Source organism: Cynocephalus volans, chromosome 12 (assembly GCF_027409185.1).
Source record: "Cynocephalus volans isolate mCynVol1 chromosome 12, mCynVol1.pri, whole genome shotgun sequence".
Taxonomy (NCBI): domain Eukaryota; kingdom Metazoa; phylum Chordata; class Mammalia; order Dermoptera; family Cynocephalidae; genus Cynocephalus; species Cynocephalus volans.
The window spans coordinates 91,657,035-91,676,916 of NC_084471.1; the positions used below are offsets into that span (position 1 = coordinate 91,657,035).

At 38.7% G+C, this 19,882-nt stretch overlaps 2 protein-coding genes across 3 annotated transcripts in view; one reads left to right on the plus strand and one right to left on the minus strand.

The window, feature by feature from the left end:
• Nucleotides 1-6,968, plus strand: part of GYS2 (glycogen synthase 2) — a 45,697-nt gene extending 38,729 nt beyond the window's left edge. For both annotated transcript variants that reach the window (XM_063075499.1, XM_063075498.1), the window contains 4 exons: nucleotides 2,887-2,982; nucleotides 3,904-4,067; nucleotides 5,148-5,228; nucleotides 6,131-6,968. In XM_063075499.1, coding sequence (XP_062931569.1) covers nucleotides 2,887-2,982; nucleotides 3,904-4,067; nucleotides 5,148-5,228; nucleotides 6,131-6,352 — 563 coding nt within the window. In that variant the 3' untranslated portion in view covers nucleotides 6,353-6,968. The remainder of the gene's footprint in view (nucleotides 1-2,886; nucleotides 2,983-3,903; nucleotides 4,068-5,147; nucleotides 5,229-6,130) is intronic.
• A 3,256-nt stretch (nucleotides 6,969-10,224) lies between these two features.
• On the minus strand, nucleotides 10,225-18,172 carry SPX (spexin hormone). Its single transcript, XM_063115706.1, has 6 exons — nucleotides 18,167-18,172; nucleotides 17,688-17,768; nucleotides 17,492-17,549; nucleotides 16,907-16,969; nucleotides 15,596-15,678; nucleotides 10,225-11,379 (listed from the first exon to the last, which is right to left on the minus strand). The coding sequence occupies exons 1-6, from the start codon at nucleotides 18,170-18,172 to the stop codon at nucleotides 11,329-11,331; spliced, it is 342 nt and encodes a 113-aa protein (XP_062971776.1). The 3' UTR covers nucleotides 10,225-11,328.
• Between the last annotated feature and the right edge of the window lie 1,710 nt (nucleotides 18,173-19,882).

Sequence of the window (19,882 nt, forward strand, 5' to 3'; positions counted from 1 at the left end):
GGCAGTATGTTTCAGAGAACATCTGATGCCAGTTTTTCCCACAGCAGGGACTGTGAGAGCAAACGTGCAGCATTCCCCTTCTCATCACAGGGCAGGGATCAGAGTTGGAAATAAAACACTGCCGGGGTATTGGACAAATTTTGGTGGTTTCTATACATTTTCCCTGGTTCAGACTAAGAGTAGACCAGCCTTCAAATGTCAGAAGTGGAAGACGAGCCTAGCTATGACTGACGTGACTCCCAGGAAACCCAGACTTGGTAAGAATAATCAGTATTTATAAAATATGACATCATTTAAGAAGATATTTTCTCATGCACTGACTCACTGATGAATCAGAATTTATATTTTACGGAAGAATAATGTAAATCCAAAGAAATAACTTATTCCTAAAAATAGTGATTCAGGGCTGAGCCTGTGGCGCACTCGGGAGAGTGCAGCGCTGGGAGCGCGGCCACGCTCCCGCCGCGGGTTCGGATCCTATATGGGAATGGCCAGAGCACTCACTGGCTGAGTACCGGTCACGAAAAAGACAAAAAAAAAAAAAAAAAATAGTGATTCATTTGTATTTGTACTGAAATGCCTAATGAAAGTAGAAACATACTTTAAATACATGTTCATTCAAATATTACGATGCTGACTCTTCCATCTGTTATTGTTAATCAGAGATTTTCTTCCTGTTTTAGATACAATTCCATTTATGATTTTAAAAGAAAATGTTCAGAAAACATTTTTATTTGTAATTGAGAGAATAAATTTTGCCTTCTGCATCTCAATGTTGTCATTGATACAAAGCTCAAGAAAGGGGTAGCAGAGGTCAGGGTTGGGGGAATAGTGGGCTAAATTATGAAGAGGAAAACTTTTCTAATATTTGTATTCTTGCATCTGAGTATTTAATTATATAATTTGAAATTCTATAAAAACAGGATCTCACAATCTTTACAATAGGAGCGACATGAAGTCTCTGTGTCTTTTGTCATAAGGTCCTATTCTATTCTAGGTTCAACCGAGAATAATCTGTCAGCAGCTATAAAAACACGAAAACTTCTGGAAAAAAATAGACAAAGAATTACTACTTCTTCAAACATGACATAGGAAATTTATTTATCTAACTTTAGTTATCTCTCTTGAAATTCTAAAAATGCTACTGGCATTTTAGCTCTTGCTAAAAATCGCTTTCGCCTCTATGAAGGTGATGTCTTCTTACTCATGAAATATCCACATGAGTATCTCACACTGTTGACGACAGAGTATCTACCTTTTGAGACACATAAAACACCCATTTCACTGATGAACTTAATACTTGGTTATTGACCCTTGTTCCTATTGTTTCTAGTAAATAATACAATTTATTATTATAAGTATCACAGATGGGGAGCATGAAATCGGATGTATGAGTGACTGAGGGAATGTGGGAAGTTATTTCTGTTGAGTAACAGCCAACTTTTCACCAAAATGTTGTTTTATAGGACAAAGCTAAACTTAATCCACAATGATAGGCAGACATATCTAATGTTCTAAGATAAAGACCAAAGATGTTATAAAAGATAAGTGGATGGGAAAAGAAGTTTGTGGAATACTCGTAATGAATGAGTCACTCTGTGTGTCACCAAGTGAGCTACCTGGCCAGCCCTCAGTCTGTGTTTTAAGTTAACTGAAGAGAACTGGTCACTCCTCACCTAACCTATAGTTACAGAAATAATGAGACTTCTGGTGGTATCAATTCAACATTAGCATATTAGATAATTCTCTAATTTTTTTAGAGTAATCTTTATGTGTGATATTAGGTCTAACTCACCCCCAGAAAGCATTCATTAAAGTCTGTTCTATGTTTTGAGAACGCCTAATAAATATAAGTACTTATTTCGTTAAATTTATTCGATGAACGTATACTGAGCTTACATGGGTACCTAGTATTAATGTGTATTAATGAATATTTAATAAAAAATAAGGATCTATGAACTTCCATGGAATTTTAGACAAAGTTTTGTATACATACGTGTATGAGAATTTTTCTGGAGAGGAGTTTCAGAATTTTCATCAGGATTTCAAAGGGGTTAATAATCCCCATCCCACCTTCCTCCCCTCCCCACCTCTAAAAAATTATAGAACTACTGCTCTCTAGTGACAGAGCTAAGTCAAAAGAAAATACTTGCAGAGCAGGAGACAAGGTTGCTGTCTAAATTGTATTACTTTACGGGTAATGGGGAGATCCCGTTTTTAAAAGTCTATCCCCACTCATCAACCAAGAGTAATTTCATAATCAAATATAAATTCCTTGTTAAAAATGTTTAAAAACCATAAGATTTTTAAAGACATATCAGATATTTTCTGGAAAACAGGTTTTGACTAAAAGGTGACGGAGGACTGAAAGAGATCGCAGGTTCATTGCACTCCTGAGAAAAGGGGAGCAATTTATGCCAAGGGAGATTTATATGAAGGGAGAAGCTGGTCGTGTCCAAAACATATTTAACCTACCCCATAATCTTGCCGAGTACTTAGAGACACAGGCTAGAATGGAGGACAAAACAACACTAGCTGGGGTTAGAGAGGCAGTATACACAGCAGTTGCAAGCAAGAGCTCTGGAGCTGGCCCCTGCCTCAAATCCCAGCTCTAACCAAGTTCCCTGGCTTTGTGAATTTGAGCAAGTTATTTAACCTCTCTGGGCCTCGGTTGCTTCATCTGTAAGATGGAGATGATGGCCCCACTTCACAGGGATGTTGAGAAAAGTAAATGAGTTAATAATACGTGCAAAGATCTTAGTACCATGCCTGGCACAAAGTAAACACTACTGTTACTAGGAGGACTCGGGCTTTTCGCTCCTCCATGTGCATACAAGGATCTGGAAGCTGGTCTCAAGCCCAGCCTTTGTCTATTTCTCCTGGCAGCTGAGTGCACTGTGATGGGCATCCCCAGCGTGACGACAAACCTGTCTGGCTTTGGCTGTTTCATGCAGGAGCACGTGGCTGATCCTACTGCTTACGGTGAGGTTTTTCGAATGCACCCAAGGAGACATGACCTCTAACCAAACAAAGCGCAGGCTCTTTACAGAGCCTACTTCTAAAATTATTCTGATAATTAAACTAATGTTTATATATCTTGTTTAATTAAATGTAGATTGAATTATGTGGTCCATAGATAAGAATGCTATTAATATTAGATGTATCGCCCAGAAGACAAACTGCAAAAGCAGTGCTAAACCTCAACAAATCTTGCTCTTTACATTTTTTCCCCCCACCCTGAATTCTGCCTTGGCTCTCTACTTCCTAGAAGAAATGTTACAATAACCATGGTCTTATGGCACATATATTGGTCATTATATAGAGAGTACATATATTCGTATTATTTTAAAGATCCATGACAAGTTAGCAAAATTTACGTACATTGTTTAAGACAGCAGGAGAATTTGTATATCACCATGTATCTATTCATATTGCCTAGCAGCAGGAGAAGTTTGAATGGGATGGATTCTCTGCCTGTACATTGCCAATTCCCTGGATCTTTTACAGTTGCACTGGGGCTGTTCTCTCTCCTCAGACTAGAGCTATGGTTCTCAGCCCTGGCTGCATGGTGGGAGCACAGGGGAGCCTAAAAAGCACGGATACCCAGGTCCCACCTGAGCAGCCCCATGGAGATTCACTGATCCAGCATATCCCCAGACCACCAGATTCTTTTTCAGTGAGATCTACCTTTTTGGCTGTGCACTGGTGTTGGGTGTAAACCATTAGAAAGAGATCATGGAAGAAATAAAACCTTAGAAGGGAAAAGATAAGGTGGAGGCAATAGCTGAATTGGGGAGTGGATGATGCAAATGGTCTTTGGTAGAACCAAAGGCATAGGGAAAAGAAGAAATGTTTTAAGATCAGCCCTCCTTTTACCTGTGCTTTGGCTTTTGTGCTCCTCAGGAATTTACATTGTTGACAGGCGGTTCCGCTCTCCAGATGACTCTTGCAATCAATTGACTCAGTTTCTCTATGGATTTTGCAAACAGTCACGTCGCCAAAGAATTATCCAGAGAAACCGAACTGAGAGGCTCTCAGATCTTCTGGATTGGAGATACTTAGGCAGAGTAAGGCAGTTTTTGATAAACACAGAGGACCACTTTAAAAATTCCACTGGACTATAAAAGTGTTGATTCTAGTCATAATCTATAAAGTCAATTCAATATTGTAATTGTTAAAATCTCACACACTTTTTAAACTTAATGTGAATTTGCAAACTCCTAAACCCAGTTCTTCACATTTAGTTCGAGTCCATAGTAGCAAGTCCCATCAGGACTTAGAACTAATCTTACGAATTATTCTACTGTCAATGCTTAACTTGATGCATTACAGGTGTGCAAACACATTTTATGAAGATGAGGAAAATTATCAAGAGAGAAGTCCCCACATTGTTTCACTATAGAGAGATAATGTGATCATATTCCTTGACTACAGTGGGGAATGGGAATAGTACTGGTTTTCAAAATGACAAGTACAGAAAATACTTCTATTCAATCATGCCTTAGGTTGATAAATACCCAAGTACTCACATATTTCAGCAAAGGATGATTTAATAATAAATAAATGGACTTTGCCTTCATATGATATATCTGCTTGCATGTTGCTGAACTCTCCTGGCCAGATGATAAATGACACCATTTGCTGAACACTAATGCCAGTGCTCATTATAATCTGGAGGATTAATTTTACTGTCTCCATTTTATAATGAAAACAGAAAGACAAGTCTTTTAGAAGGTGTGTTTCTTACCTAAAATCTGAAGCAGTATTTACACCCAGTTTGACCCTTCAGGCCCCATCTTTTTTCCTTGCCATACTGCTTCTCTGTAGAATGAACCCAGTGTTTTCAGTCATCATAGTGCTGAATTCAGAGTTCAGAATGGCCAGTTCTCCCTCATTTTTTTGTAGTATTACTTTGCCTATGCATTGAAAAGTAATAAAACTACAAATTGTCATTTCTTTCCTGATTCTCAAATTTAGGTGAATAGATTCTTCCACTTAAAAAAAAAATATGTATATATATATATATATACATATACACACATACACACTTCAGAACTAAGAGAATAAAGCCTTATATAATAACTTGGTTATTGAGCTATCTAAATCTTTTTTTTTTTTTAACCTGTGAAATGGTTTTCTATCAACAGTATTACCAGCATGCCCGGCACTTGACGTTAAGCAGAACTTTTCCAGATAAATTCCACATGGAACCTATATCACCACCTACGGTAAATATTTAATATACTGTTTATGTGTTTTGAAAGTTAAATTTCTTATTTATGATAAGTTCTTACAATATCTTTTAATCTGAAGGTAGCTGGGTACAGAAGCTATTATAATATATACTTTTACATACGATGAATCAAAGCAAAGAATAGAGGAACTTACAAAGCAAACTGTCTCAAAGCCCTCGATTCAGGTTGGATGAGAGACAGTCAGCTAATGGCATCGCTGGAGAAGCACCTCCATATTAAAACTGGCTCTGCCTTAATGCTTGAAACTGCTCTGTTAAACACCCATTCTTTTGGAAGTTGTTCAGAAATAAACTGGGCTGCTATAACAGGAAGTGAATTTGCTATCCAAGGAAGTATTCAATTATAGGATGACCAGTTGGCAAGAGTAAGATAGAGCAAATTGGCACGTTCAGGCTGTCCACCTCCTGCAACTTTGTTGAGCAAATCTGAAGGATGACAGAGAGACTGACAACATCGGCAATATCACATGGCAGTTGAAATGAAAGGCTCTGGAGTCATCACAGACTGGTACAAATCTTTGCTCTATCATCTATGTGCTACGTGACCTTGGGCAAGTCATTTGGCCTCTCTACCCCTCAATTTTCTTCTGTAAATGGAAAGAAAAAGTTTGTCAGAGTGTTGTTAAAAGATTAAATGAAATAACATGTACCCGTATGTGTCACCTGGCACATAAGTAAAGGATAGCTGTATATTTAATGAATCTTTCTTGAGCTTGCTGGTACCAGAATCAAAATGGATCAAAGTTTATAGCACCTGAACAGACCACAAAAGATATCTAACTACATTTTTTTCTTAAATATGCATGCATAGTGTTTATGTTATTGAAAACCAAGAAAAGTTGTTATAATGTTTGTGTCTTATTTTGTCTTTGGCAGACAGAAGGATTTAAATATCCCAGGCCTTCCTCAGTACCGCCTTCTCCTTCAGGGTCTCAGGCCTCCAGTCCTCAGAGCAGTGATGTGGAAGATGAAAATGAGGATGAGAGATATGATGAGGAACAGGAGGCTGAAAGGGACCGGTTAAACATCAAGTCACCTTTTTCTCTGAGTCACGTTCCTCATGGGAAGAAAAAGCTGCATGGCGAATACAAGAACTGAATTCCACACTTGCTGAGCAGAGCTCATGTAGTAAGAACATAATGGGAATAATTATCTAAAAGAATGAAAATGCCATATTACAAGGGTTTATTCTCTTCCTAAAAAGTGAAGGAGATTAAGTAAATGGCAATTTTCTAATTTTATTCCAAGTTATTATCCACAACTCTTGTTTCCCCAGTAAATTAAGGCTTGAGGAGGAAGAGTGTTAATGAAAGGGGGAAGACAGGAAATGTTTTTAAAATGGTTAAACAATAAGAATTTTACTGGCGTTTAAATTATCATCATCATAATCCTTTACTTAGTATTTATATGACTTCTATACCCTACCAAACAAGTCCTCCATTTCCCCCCAAAGGATTCTGATATTAGCCATGAATGTGCACTACCCACATACTTTAAATAGCTAGTCTTTACCGATTGTTTTTATTTTCACATACATCAGAACCATGAATTTATATCTCAGAACCATGAATTTATATCTAGCTTTGCAGAGAATCATATCCATAAGTAAATAGCTATCCTAGATGCAGATTTTGATGCATATTAATGCATTTTATGTCACTTTTGAAATGCAGAATTCATATTCAAATTAATGATAGATGTTACCATCTGCACTGTTCCATCTTACTGTAACAATTATTCTATTGTTTAAGTGAAAAAATCTTTCTGAAAATTTGGTCAATCTTCTATAGATGATAAATTCTTACATCCAAATGAATAAATACATCAATACTTAATGATTTAACTTTTATTGATAATGTCTTATTTAAGAATCTTTTAGACATTTAAATAACATGTATAAAGCATGTTAAGCATGTAAAGCACCTATCACGAGTAATGCCTAATGAAGAATAGCATTTAAAGCAATCTTTTTTGAAAAAAATTAGAGAGAGAGCATCCACTTGGTTATAATAAGGACAATGTCTCTAACATATTCTGTGATGTGCTTAGAGACATAGTTGAATGATTATAATTAAGCAGAACTGTTTTAAATGCAGTTAAATCTAAATTAGCAAGACAAACAAACAAAGAAAAAAACACCACCAAAGCCAAAAAAAAAAAAAAATACCCAAAACATTCACTCTTGGATTGTTTTTTTCATAACTGAGTAGCCATTCACAGTGTGTTCCATCTAGCTCACAGGGAATACCTTGATTGACATATCGATTGGCCTTGGTCTGTAGAGGCTCTAAAAAAGTTTTGGTTTTCTCAGTGCTGGATTGTTAATGGCAACAATGACAGAGTAACAGCAACAATGTATCAGATGGTTCAAGACCATTGAAAAAATGTAATCCAGCTCTCCTATTGCCCTATCAACCAGGAAAAAGCAGAAGTGTGCTGAATACAAGCACCAAATCATGCCAAATGGAATACAGTTGCAAATTCACCTTATGCAGAGATTCGGGAAGAAAGAAAATAAATTACCTACAGTCTAACCTTTGACAAATGCCTGGTGGGTGCCAATTAACCTAGCATCTTCAGAACAATTTTAAAAACTCTGCACTGAAAAGCAGAAAAAATATGAGATGGATTTATATTGTAGACTCATTTGCTGAAGTACCAGAAAGATCTCATAACAAAAGGGGAGTTCACTGTTACAATAACCATGAAAATGTATTCCTATTAAATTAGCACAATGTGTGTGTTCAAATGATACTATTGATTGGGAATTTGTTGGTCTACTGTTACTGAAAGCATGAGCTATACAGTAAAATACCTCAATATAAAACTTTAAAATTTAAGTGCTTTTGTTCAACGAAAGAATAGTTTTATGATGAGGAATGCGTACCCATGATAATACACATGGAAATTAACTGACTTGCGACCACCTGGTTTTGAGTGGCATATGTAGGAATCAGAGTTTCTACCCTGCACTCAGTCTCCTTTTCAGACACCTGCAGCCTGTTGACTCCAACACTCTGCTCCAGTCATTTATTTATCCTTTCCGCAAGACTAACAAAGCCTGGTGAGGTGAAATAAATAGGATTGTTAGTAGATGACTCTGGGTCTAGCACAGTGCCTTGTACAGACTAGTTGCATAAATACACGGTCTTATCCGGAGAAATGGAGATATAAAAAAATTCATGCTTTTTAAGAATGTATATGTACTTGTAAGTTGGGGGACAGGAACTATAGAAAATAGTGTGTAGTACCTGATCAGCCGACAGCAAGACTTTTTAAGTGAATTGGACCTCCTGCTATGGTCTGAATGTTTGTGTCTGCCCCTCCTCTCCCTTCACATGTTGAACTTCTCACTTCCAATGTGATGGTATTAGGAGGTGGGGCCTTTGGGAGGTGATTAGGTCTTGAGGACAGAGCCCTTATCAGTGAGATCAGTGTCCTTATGAAAGAGGCCCCAGAGAGCTGCCTTGACCCTTCCACCATGTGAGGACACAGGAAGAAAATGCCATCTATGAGAAAGCAGGCCCTCCCCAGACATGATTCTGCCAGCACCTTGATCTTGGACTTCCCAGCCTCTAGAACTGTGAGAAATCAATTTCTGTTGTTGACGAGACACCCAGTCTATGGCATTTTGTTTCGGCAGCCTAAGCTGACCAAGACATCACCCTTCCTTCCACGGTAAGAGTTACGGTGAACAGAGCTGGTTTTACATATCCAGATGAGAATATAAAATATTACAAGTTCTATACTAATAGTTTTCCAGGATACAAGGAATAGGGAGGAGGGGTCAAGTCTACTTGGGGACGTCCAAAGAGGCTCCACAGGATGAGCCCAAATTTCTATGAATAATGCGGGTGATACAATTGCCTACTTCACTTGGTGGCTGTGAGGATCTAATCAAATTAGAAATGAACTCTTCCTAAAGGAATTTACAGTCCAGTATGAAGAGACTGGACTGTATGAAGTTATTTTCCCAATTTCCTTTTCTCTTGAGACCAAGGTTGATAGGATATATTTCTATTTATCATAATCAGGTAAAGAAGAAATGAGAGGTGGAGGCTGATTTGAAGAATCCAGGCTCTCTTTACCCTCTCTCCTCTCTCAGAATCACAATGGTGGTGTGGGGGTGGGGGAGAGGAGGCACCTATCAATAAACCCAGGGAAACAAAGAATAACTGAGAGCCCAGGATGGAGGCCAGATAGCCACCGAGGAGGTAAGATTTGAGGCACAGAGAGAAAGGGAAACTAGACCTGTACGGAAAGTGGCTGAAAGTCATATCTGGAGGCCGGGGGATTCTAGTACATGTATATACATTGAAGGCAGCAATTTCCCAATTTTAAAACACAAGCCATACAATGTGAATGTTTTTTGATTTCTGATAACTTATTTCTGTTTTAAAAAAGATAGAAATAAAGAGAATTGCAAAAAACACCGTAAGAGAGTTTAGAAAGTTGTAGTAAACTGGGGAGAGGGACCTTTCTAATTAGTCAGAACATTTGTATGGCTGGACATTCAAGGAATTTGAGCACAGTACTTATAATACTTAGAGCTATATTTTCATAGCTTTGGTCATTTAGACAGTTTTTAAAACTCTGTTTTAGTATGAAATAATTGGAATTGTTCTGGTTAGTTGTGGAAAGAATTATTTCATAAGACAGATGTTAAAAGTGTTCTTGGAACAGACACACTATTTAAATAGCCAATGTGTACCAGTTTACATTGAAGAGTAAATAATTCTCAATAAATAGTAAGTCCACATTAAAATCAAATCATAATTAATGACAGGTGCCTAGTATAATGCCATATAGATTTTTTTAATGCTTGCATATTATTTTTTGACAGATCAAAATTACATTAACTTGAATTTAGTTTCATGATTCAATTATGAAACAAGATACAGACAAAGCTTATAAGCAAGTTTTGATTACTTAAGACAGTGAAATTGTAATTCCAAATTACAGAGACATTCACATAAAGATATTCTTTGGCTACTAAATAACAGCTATATACTGATGACAATAACAATTAACAAAACTTTTATGACATTTATCAGTAACAACTCTGAATTAATTAGCTAAAAAATAATTAACATGATGGTCATATTGTAATTCCAGATAAATAATCACGCTTGCTGTAAGGGTGTGTGTGTGTGTTCAGATGGTATTAAACCTAAGTTGACTTTGAAAAGGAGTAAGTTAGATATATCACTATGTATTTATGTTGTCAGGGTGCCTTTACGTAATGTTATGTTGTCAAATAAAGCGTAGAGCTCCAGGCAATTAGAGTAAGCAGAGTATTTGATTCTGTTGAAGCTGTTTAGTCATGGAAAATGGGTTATTGCTAAAAAACTGGTTTGTTCTATTTGTATGATATATGTACAAGCAGGGTGTTTCCATCTTCTTATTTCCCAGTAGCTTTTAGATCCATGTTTCTAAAGTGAATTCAGCGAGATCTACAAAGAGCACAAGGGGAATCCCAGCTGTGGGTCATCAGCAAACCTTCCACTGGCTCCAGCCTCGCCAATTGTCCCCCCTCTCAGCAACCACACCAAGTGTTCTTATCTCAGGGCTTCTTTCTTCTTCCTAGTCATCCCCTTGCCATTTCCCTTATTAACAACTTCTCTCTCCTGGATGAACTATAGAGAGTCACACTCTCCTCTTTCCCATCTTGCCATCCTCCCGCCCCTTGGGTACCATCCAAGGAAACAGAGAGGGAGAACTGCTGCTGAGTGATGAATGAAACAAAGTAGGTGATGGAATAAAAAAAAAACAAAAGTCAAGATGAGTACTGGTATAACAAAAGGAAAGAGCACTTTAGAGTTTTCAGCCTTAGCATTATAAATGCTCTACAAAATTCCAGAGTAAGACACAAGGTGATCTAAATGGGACCCAAAGCAATGAAAGAAGGCGATGATGTTCTCAGTTAAGAACTTTACACATCTTTTGCTTCTGAAAGAATACAACTAGCTGTGCATTTTCCTAAGATTACAAGTGGAGTAAAAAGGGTCACATGGTTCATGTTTTTAACAAGAATGGAAATATAATTAAACAGAATCTGGTATATTGTCATCAGTTCAGTAGATTGTCTTCCAGAAAGCTGGTTTAATCAAAGTTTCCTTCTCCATCTGTAAAAAAAATAAAATAAAATAAAAATAAATTACTTAAAATAAACACACATTCTGTGTTTTAAAAGAGGAAAAAGCAAGATGAAGAGAACCTCAGGGAATAAACATTTAGCCCCCTAAGTTATGTTAATTCATGGACTCTGCTATTGAAAAATCTAAAAAATACTTGGATTTTGATTTCTTTGGTTTTCAAATTTATCCCCTCAGCTTGGGACACATTGGAGAATTCATATTTTACAACTGAATCTCTGTAATGAATGAAACCACAACATGGTATGTTTGCTAGGTATCTGAAAGGGCCATGTGTCTTGCCCTGATAAATATTCCTCATGTCTAAAACACCCACCATTACAACCACTCACTTGCATCAAAGCACTGTCTCTACATTTCCTATTAAAAAGTGTCTTACTTGGGAAAGATGACATAGGAAAATATTTTTAAATATCCCTTTATTAGGTGAGTTAATAATATTAGGTGAGAGTTCCGGGGAGGAAATGAGACAAAAAGAAGGGACTCGTGTTAGCTGGGTGGAATTGTGAAACTTAAGAGCACGAGGTATCACATCTGGGGTGGGGTACCTAAGGAGTCAGGCAATAGCAGGTTCCTGGGACTCTAAAAGTAGGGTAGAAGGGCTAAAACCTTCAACGGGGTAGGAAGAAGGAGTGGCCAGACACAAAATGCATCTCCCAATTTTCTCTATGGTCACTGTAGATAAAACCACATTCCCTCAGTTAGTTACAATATAATTTGAATGTCTGGGTTACATCTTAAACAGAATTGCTAGCACATTTTGAAATATTGCAGATAATGGGCTGCTCTGTTAGGGAAGGAAAACACACACACACACACACACACACACACACACAACCAGAAAGGCACCCCTTTATAAATTCTGCTAAAATTAAAATTCACTATGTAAAATGAGAGCCTTCCAAATAATATCTAGGGACTTTAGAATACAAATACTAAAGTAGACTAGAGATTAAGATATCATATAAGAATCCAAAACTTTTTATCAATTTAGACTAATAAAATTTTTTTTCCTTATTTTATCTTCAGAAACAAGTCACTTAGAAAACTTTAATCATTAAAAAATTACATTTATTTTCCAAAAAGATTTGAAATGGGGACCAATAATCACCTCCTTCCCTACAATTGCTAATGTAGCTCTTTCTTGTCCCTTCTAGCTCACTTTCCTTTCTGGCTCTGCACATCTTCCCAACAATCAAATCTGAAACTTCACTATCCACCAATCTCCATCAGAGATTTCTTACTGACTTCAAAAATCAGTGTTCCAAATCTTGAATTAAAAAAAGATTACCTTGGATACAGCATCCTCTACCCATACATAATTCAGCTATTTCTCCCCTTTTCATGGTATGAGTTCTGAGGGCCATGCCAGCTCTTCAGTACCTAGTATCTGCTTTCTTTTAACTCTGAAGCTTACTTTCTGATACCAAATTCCTTCTAAACAGGGTTTTGGATAGGGTACGGCAGCAGCAATTGTGTTGCTAGATGGGCCCTGAGGGGAAGTCTTGTGAACCACTGTTTAATGTCCCCTGAGTTCTCTCCTTCTGTTTGACGCTTCTGGTCACTTCCTTCTTGAAACTTTCCACCCTTGACTTCTGGGCTACTCTTACATTTCTGCCTGCTCCTTCACCAATACTGTTTTCCCCATTTTCCCTTGATTTTGGGGTGTTTTCCAAGGCAAATCTTTTATTGTCTGCCTTTCTCCCACTACATCTAAGCCCCAGGAGGAATTTCCATTTTCATGGTTTCAGCCTTTATTAAATGGCTCTGAATTCCCAGTGGTTGTTCCCAAACCTGACCAACCTTCAGAATAACATGGGGGAACTTCTTAAGGATACAGATTCTAGGTCCTCAGTCAGGTAGTACAGAATCAGGATCTCTGGGCCTAAGGCCAAAAAAAAAAAAAAAAAAATCTGTATTTCTCAGTAAGCTCTGCACGTGACTCTGATATAGACGGTCCACTGATGGAAAGTGGGGAACCACTGACCTATGCGCCTTTATTCACTAGAATGTCTCTGTCACCTTGAACTGAACCCTTCTCCATATCCACAGAAATGTTTCTTTTTATCAGCATCACTATTTTAAACTCTCACACACAACACTTTAAAAATGTGTGTGACTTTGGATTCTCTTTTATATCTTTAGCGAATAGTTATCTCATCTTAACTCATCTTCTTTCCTCTCTGCCTCGGAGTTGAGTCTCTCCATCCATTCCTGCTGACTCACTGGACCTCATCCTTTCACTCCTGTATTATTTCCTTGTTTCTTGCTGGTTCCCCCCTCCAGCCTTTCCTCTTCCATTTTATCCATTTGAAAGGAGGTATGGCACAGTTGAAAGAGCTGTAGCATCACACAGACCTGAGTTAAAATCCCAGTATTTATCACTTCTTACTATTTGCATGACCTTAAGAAAGTAAATACACCTCCTGGAGACTCAGTTTTCTGAGCCATAAAGATTAGCAATAATCTCTGACACATAGTAGGTGGTCACGTTTTGTAGTGATTGTTATTGCTCTTACTGTAACTCTACATATCATAACTCAACTCATTTTCCTTCACCATGTCATCTCTGCTGAAAACCGTAGTTCATCTTATTCATCCTTGAATAAAGAACAAGTTACCTGCTATATACATGCCAGTTGTACTATGTACCTGCTATGCGATGAGGGGCAAGTTACTTAATCTTTCTATGCCTCTATTTCCTCACCTGTAAAATGTGGATAAGAGTGCTACCTCCTAGCGTTATTGGGAAGATTAGATGTACATATCCATATCAAGTGCTTAGAACAGTGCCTGGACCATGGTAACATAGTAAGCACTCAACCACTATTAGCTAGTAGTCATGGTAGTAGCCGTAGCACAGTAGTAGTAACAGCTCTATTATAAGCACTTCGATGTTCTGTCATTCCACTGACTGCCACCCTATCGTTCCACTGCAAAGGTTATCCTCAGGCCCGTGTTTGCTCAATCTGCTTACTTTTCTGCCTTCCACACTGCATGGCTGTGTGATATTTATGAAATATCATAAATGCATATTTAGTGAATTAAGTATTACAATCCTTTCCACGCTCAAGTTAGCCTTGGCCTTGCTCTGATTTCAAAAAACCTTTTTATCTCACTCTCTTCCACTTGCCTCTCACAGGCATTTTTTCAAAAGAAAGCCAAAGCTTGAAGCCAAATAGTGTCTTCTTCTGTTCTCTTTCCTTCTCCTATATGGCCCATCCAGTACTAGGCTCAGAGCACACAAGTTTTCTCCAAAAGCACAGATGTCAGAGACCTAGGCCAGCAGTGTGTGCTTTCACCACCAGAACACTCACTATTATATATTTTCTACACATTTTAAAACTTAAATTATGCATAAATATGGTATCATTACATTTTTAAGAGGGAAAATTTTAGGTCTACTTATTATGCTTTGATGACTTCTATTCTTAGTAGTAATAAGAATTATATACCTTGTTTCATTGGGTTCTTATAAAGACCCTGCACGTGAGTGTCTTCACACCATTACTGTATCGATAATGATACTAAGGCTTAGGGTCACCCAGTTAGTAAAGCAGCAGAGACAGGATTTAAACCCAGGTCTGTTAGACTCCAAAGACCTGATTGATCCATTACCGTGATGCCTTAATTCAACCAGTAACTTTAATAGTACATGGACAGAGTGCCTCTATTTGAAGATTACATCTAATCCTAGTATGGAAGAAGCTATACAGCATAGTAAAAGTCATATAGGTTTAGAATCAGAACTGGCCCATATCTATCAGGGTGAACCACATGAAAGTGCTGTGTTTGTAAGTAAAAACATGGTTAATTTTTAGCAATTTCATATGGTTTAACCTTTAATTGTGAGCAATTGGATTTGGGATTAAATTTTAATCTTTTTCAGCCTCAGATTTTTTCAAGTTTATTAAATAATGAAGTTGGACTTTGACCTCTTTTAAAGAGTTCTAAGAGAAATAAAGGTTACAATTGGCTATGGATTGGGAATTTCATATAAAATTGCCCAGTCTCACCAGGGAAATGTTTTTACATTCTCGGAACTCACTTTAATGAGAAATGTACTGGCCTTTATGGAATAAACATCTCTGTGAATTTCTGGAGGGGGGCTGCACTCCACACAGAATCCCAGAAGTAAGCACAGCTTCCCTGTTCTGCAGCTGAAAAAAGGTCGCTATACTTGTACCTTTTGTGGTTTCTGCAAGGAAGCCAGTAATAGGGCTGCTGCTTCTGGGAGAGTTCGTAGTTGGAGTTTTGGGCTTCGTCTTTCTGGAGAAACAAAAATGTATACAGATTCTATCCGCTTTTAAATATTCATATAGATAAATCCTATTCAAATATGCTATAAATACTAGAAAAAAAAATGTGAAATAGATTTTTGATCCCCAAACCAAGGGCTCTTTACATAGAAGACTGATTTTTACAAATTGAAATATTTCATGCTTCCTTTGGAAATGACTTGCAATTGGTTATGTTGTGTTTACACGCAAGGTATGGAAGAGCATTTTAAACTATATATTAAAGAGAATTTCATGAAAGCAAGGAAGATAAAGTGCCCATGAGAAGTTTTCTCCTTCACAGCTTAAAACTGTCTGGGCAGAAAGGTTCTGATGTGATCCTGCTTGAAGCCCGTGCTAGTCCCTCCCTTCTCCCTTCCAAAGCAGTGTGACATGATCTGCACTCTTGGCCACCTCACACAATTACTCGTTTGAAGGAATATCCACTAAATATTTAAAGTCATTTCAAATCTAAATTGACAGAAGACAAACTGTCCTGATTCAACACAAGCAATGATTTTTTATTTGGGTTTAACGGAAGTGGGAAAACAAATCTTACCCTCATAAGTAAATAAGTTTAATCACATGGCAAGCTTAAAGAAGCTCAGTAAGAATTTGTTAAGCACCTACTATGTGCTCAACACCATGTTTGGTATTTTTCAGAATAAGAATACTTTTTGTTGTTAGCATGTCAATCCTTATAATTTTACAAAAATTGATTGCATTGTCATTTTTCAATCCAATGGAATGGAAGGGTTTATCATAAAAAATAACAGTCCTTGACCTCATTCCTGATGGCCTCCACTTAACATTTTCGGTTTGGAACTCTTTGATACCTCTTTCTAGTAATAATAGAAAGAGGTATACATTTGAAGTTCCTAGGTAATCACCATTTCATAATGATAATAGCGTTTAAGAGGAAACCGAGGAAAGGTCCTGCCGTAAACGCACAGGTGCATTTCCAGAAGCAGGTGCACAGTTCTTTCTACCCCTTTTTTTACTCTTCTGAGCGGAACCTCAGGCCTTGCTCGTCCCCAGATACCTAACTCCCCCGGGGACCTCTGCACACCCATACGGCCCCGAGGGCCTCTGTCGCCCCTGCCCGGGTCAGTGCGGGGCTGGACGTCGCGTCCCCCAGCTCCCGCCCCCGTCATCCTGCCGCTGCTGCCAACCTGGCTCCACCCGGGCCGCCTGTCCGTCCTGCTCCCTTGGTCACTCACCCAGCGGTGGCCGGTCGGAGAGGTCCTTCCTCCGGCTCTGGTTGGAGATGAAGCGGCGCCCCTCTGCAAAGGCGAGACACGGGGCTCAGTGCCCGCCCGGCCCGGACAGTCAGGGCTCGAACCACGGCCGCTCGGCCCAGCGCCGTGCCCAGGCCGGGAGGTGGTGGTGGCGGTGGCGGTGGCGGGTGCTCCGGGTCAGGGTCACTTCATGCTGCGGGATACTGAGGGCAATGCCGGGGCGAGCCGGGCGCCCCGCACCTGCCAGATGCCACAGAGGCGCTTTGGAGTGGAGGTCGCGTTCCCTAGCCAGTGCCACGCGTCCCAGGCAACCCCAGAGTCCCCATTTGCGCCAAGAAACAGCCCCCCTCAGAGTTTAGGACGGAGGATTTCTACTGATCCGGGAGCCTTCCCCTCCCACCCCCACCTACCAGTCTCTTTTTCTTGATTAACTGAGACCAGGGCGGCTCAGTTATTAAAGGGAACAATCTCGATGTCATTCCCCGCAGCACTCGGTCTCTCTGTTCGTGGATTCATGCACCCCCGAGGGTCTTCCGATGGCCGAAGAATCAAGAATTTGGAACTTACGTGCCCCCTTCAGGTAGAGCATAGCTTGCGGCGTCCAGTTCCTCCTCTCAAGCAGTCTCTACAACCCGGAGAGAAGAGCAGTTAAAAACACATTGCACCTTAGTCCTCTATTAGAGAAAAAGAGAAAGGAAATAGAAAGAGCAGAGAGTGGGCACACAGAGCGCATTGAGGAGCCCCGTGCTCTGCATTTGGTTACCTGCGGAGCGCTGCTGGAGTTGCCCAGGAAAGAAAACACCAGGAGAAGAGCCAAGGTTGTTGCTGCCAGACTTCTGAGTCCCTACACGAAATAACCAACCAGAGAGTTATTTCTGTGCCCATGGGATCTTCTGCTTCCTACCTTGATGCCTGGACAGTGACAAACTCCTTACTCCTTGCTATGTTGTGTTTGAATACCCAGCATAGGGAGGTGTTGCCCCAGTCTGCCTTCTAGTTAATCCTCAGAGTCCACTTTTAAAAAGTATTTAGAAATACTTTCTTTCATTATCTCACCCAAACGAGGAATTGGGGGAATGAGTTTTTTTCTTAGGAAAAATCAAATGATTCTGCTATTTATTAGGCATAGTGTTCAAATATTCTTCAGCTTCTGAAATGCTTATTAAATGCAAAATAAGTTAAAAGCTATAAAGCTTTTTATAAAATAGCTAAAAAGTCTCAGCGAATAACAGCTTTACTTACCTTCATGTTCTGCTCTTTTCCAGAACCTTGCAATAACTACAGCTTTACCTGAGAGTTTCCTAATCTTGCTTTGAACTTGGTGCTTTTAAAATCTTAGTGTCAAGAGCCCCTCCTCATCTGCAGTAGAGTTGGGGAGTCCACAGGGACATCTTGTCTGTCTTTGAGACTGAGAGAATCTGATGACTCCTCCAGAGAGATTCAATTGCGGGAAGCTGAGGAATGACTGATGGGTGGACATCATTTGTTTAGATCACATCAGCCAGGAGACATTCTGAATGTATAAGCATCATTGTCTTTGCTTTTTCTGCTAGCTGTCTGAAGCATTTTATTATTATTATTATTAATGAAAATGGTCAATAGTCCAGGGCAGAATCAAAAATCAATGACTAAAGTAAGAAAACTGGTCTTGGGTAATTAGCTATCAAGCTATCACTGATGGCTAAAGATCAATCATGTGGGTAGAAATGAAAAGGTTAAGTAATCTCAATGGCATTTGACATTACTCATTCACTTAATTATTCATCCATTCAATTATTTATTAAACGCCTACTACATGTCAGACAATCCTCTTTTTAGTTCAAGTGACACAGCCATGCACTAAAAAGACATGGTCTGTCCTTTGATCAAGCTTACCTTCTAGCTCTAAACTGGTAAACAGGTAAATAAGGTAATTAGAGAATGTTTTAAATTATTAAGTAAAAGTAAGCAAGATGATGTGATACGATAAGTAGTGGGCTACTTTAGAGAAGGTAAAAATTAAGGGGAGTCTTGAAGGATAAGGTGGAGTCAGATATGGGGTAAGCTGGGTTGGGAATTTTTATTTCAGGCATTCTCAGCAGAAGAAAGAGAATCAAAAACCTTGGGACACTAAAGAGTTTGACTTGTCTGGGGAATAGGAAGGGGAACAATGGAGACAAAGCTGTGTGGGTCACAGAGGAAAGCACTTTGAAATGAGGTTGGAGAGAAAGAAATGGGCCAGTTCATACAGAAATGTGGTTATTAGCCAAAGACTAGGGTGGTACCAGCAGGAAATTGAGAGCTGTAAAGAAATTTGGAATACATGTTAGGAGCAGAAAATATAGTACTTGTAAATAAATGGGATATGAGAGTATGTGAAAAAATAACTCAAGAATGATTCTTAGGTTTTTGGCTTAAACAGGTAAATGATGAAGCAATTTATTGAAATTGGAGACTCAAGAAATCAGCGAAAAGAGAGAAATTAAGAGATGGCTTATGGATTTATTAAAAGAAAAATGTATATTAGACATCCAAGTAGAAGTATAAAATAGGCAGTTGAAATGCAAAACTCTATAAAGCTCAGCAGAGGTCACCAGCCTATAGATTTTTTTTTTTTTTAAGGCAGATATGATCAGCTTTAAGAATTTTAAGAATTCTAAAAATGGTAAGGCAGGAAAAAGACTGGGATTGAATAAGAACACATAAGGAGTGAATGGAGCTAAAGAAGAGAGGCAGGAAGAGAACTAGGAAAACAAACATACATACAGAGAATGAGCAGAGGAAAACCAGAAAAAGAGATTGAGGTAGAACAATCAGAAAAGAGAGATTCCCCGGGATCCTGATACCATGGCAGCCAAGAGAATATCCAGCAATAATGAGAGGTCAAGCAGGGTTAGGTCCAAGAGGTACCCACTGAGTTTGGAAACACACTTTTTGAGGATAGAAGCAAGATTGGAATGGGTTGAATAGTGAATAGGT

What these genes read in the sequence shown, in the direction of transcription:
- SPX (XM_063115706.1), bottom strand. An exon ending in GCTCTACCTGAAGGGGGCAC is followed by an intron (nt 16,970 to 17,491) that starts GTAAGTTCCAAA and finishes TCGCCTTTGCAG; the next exon opens with AGGGGCGCCGCTTCATCTCC. An exon ending in CCTTGCAGAAACCACAAAAG is followed by an intron (nt 11,380 to 15,595) that starts GTACAAGTATAG and finishes TTTTTTTTACAG; the next exon opens with ATGGAGAAGGAAACTTTGAT.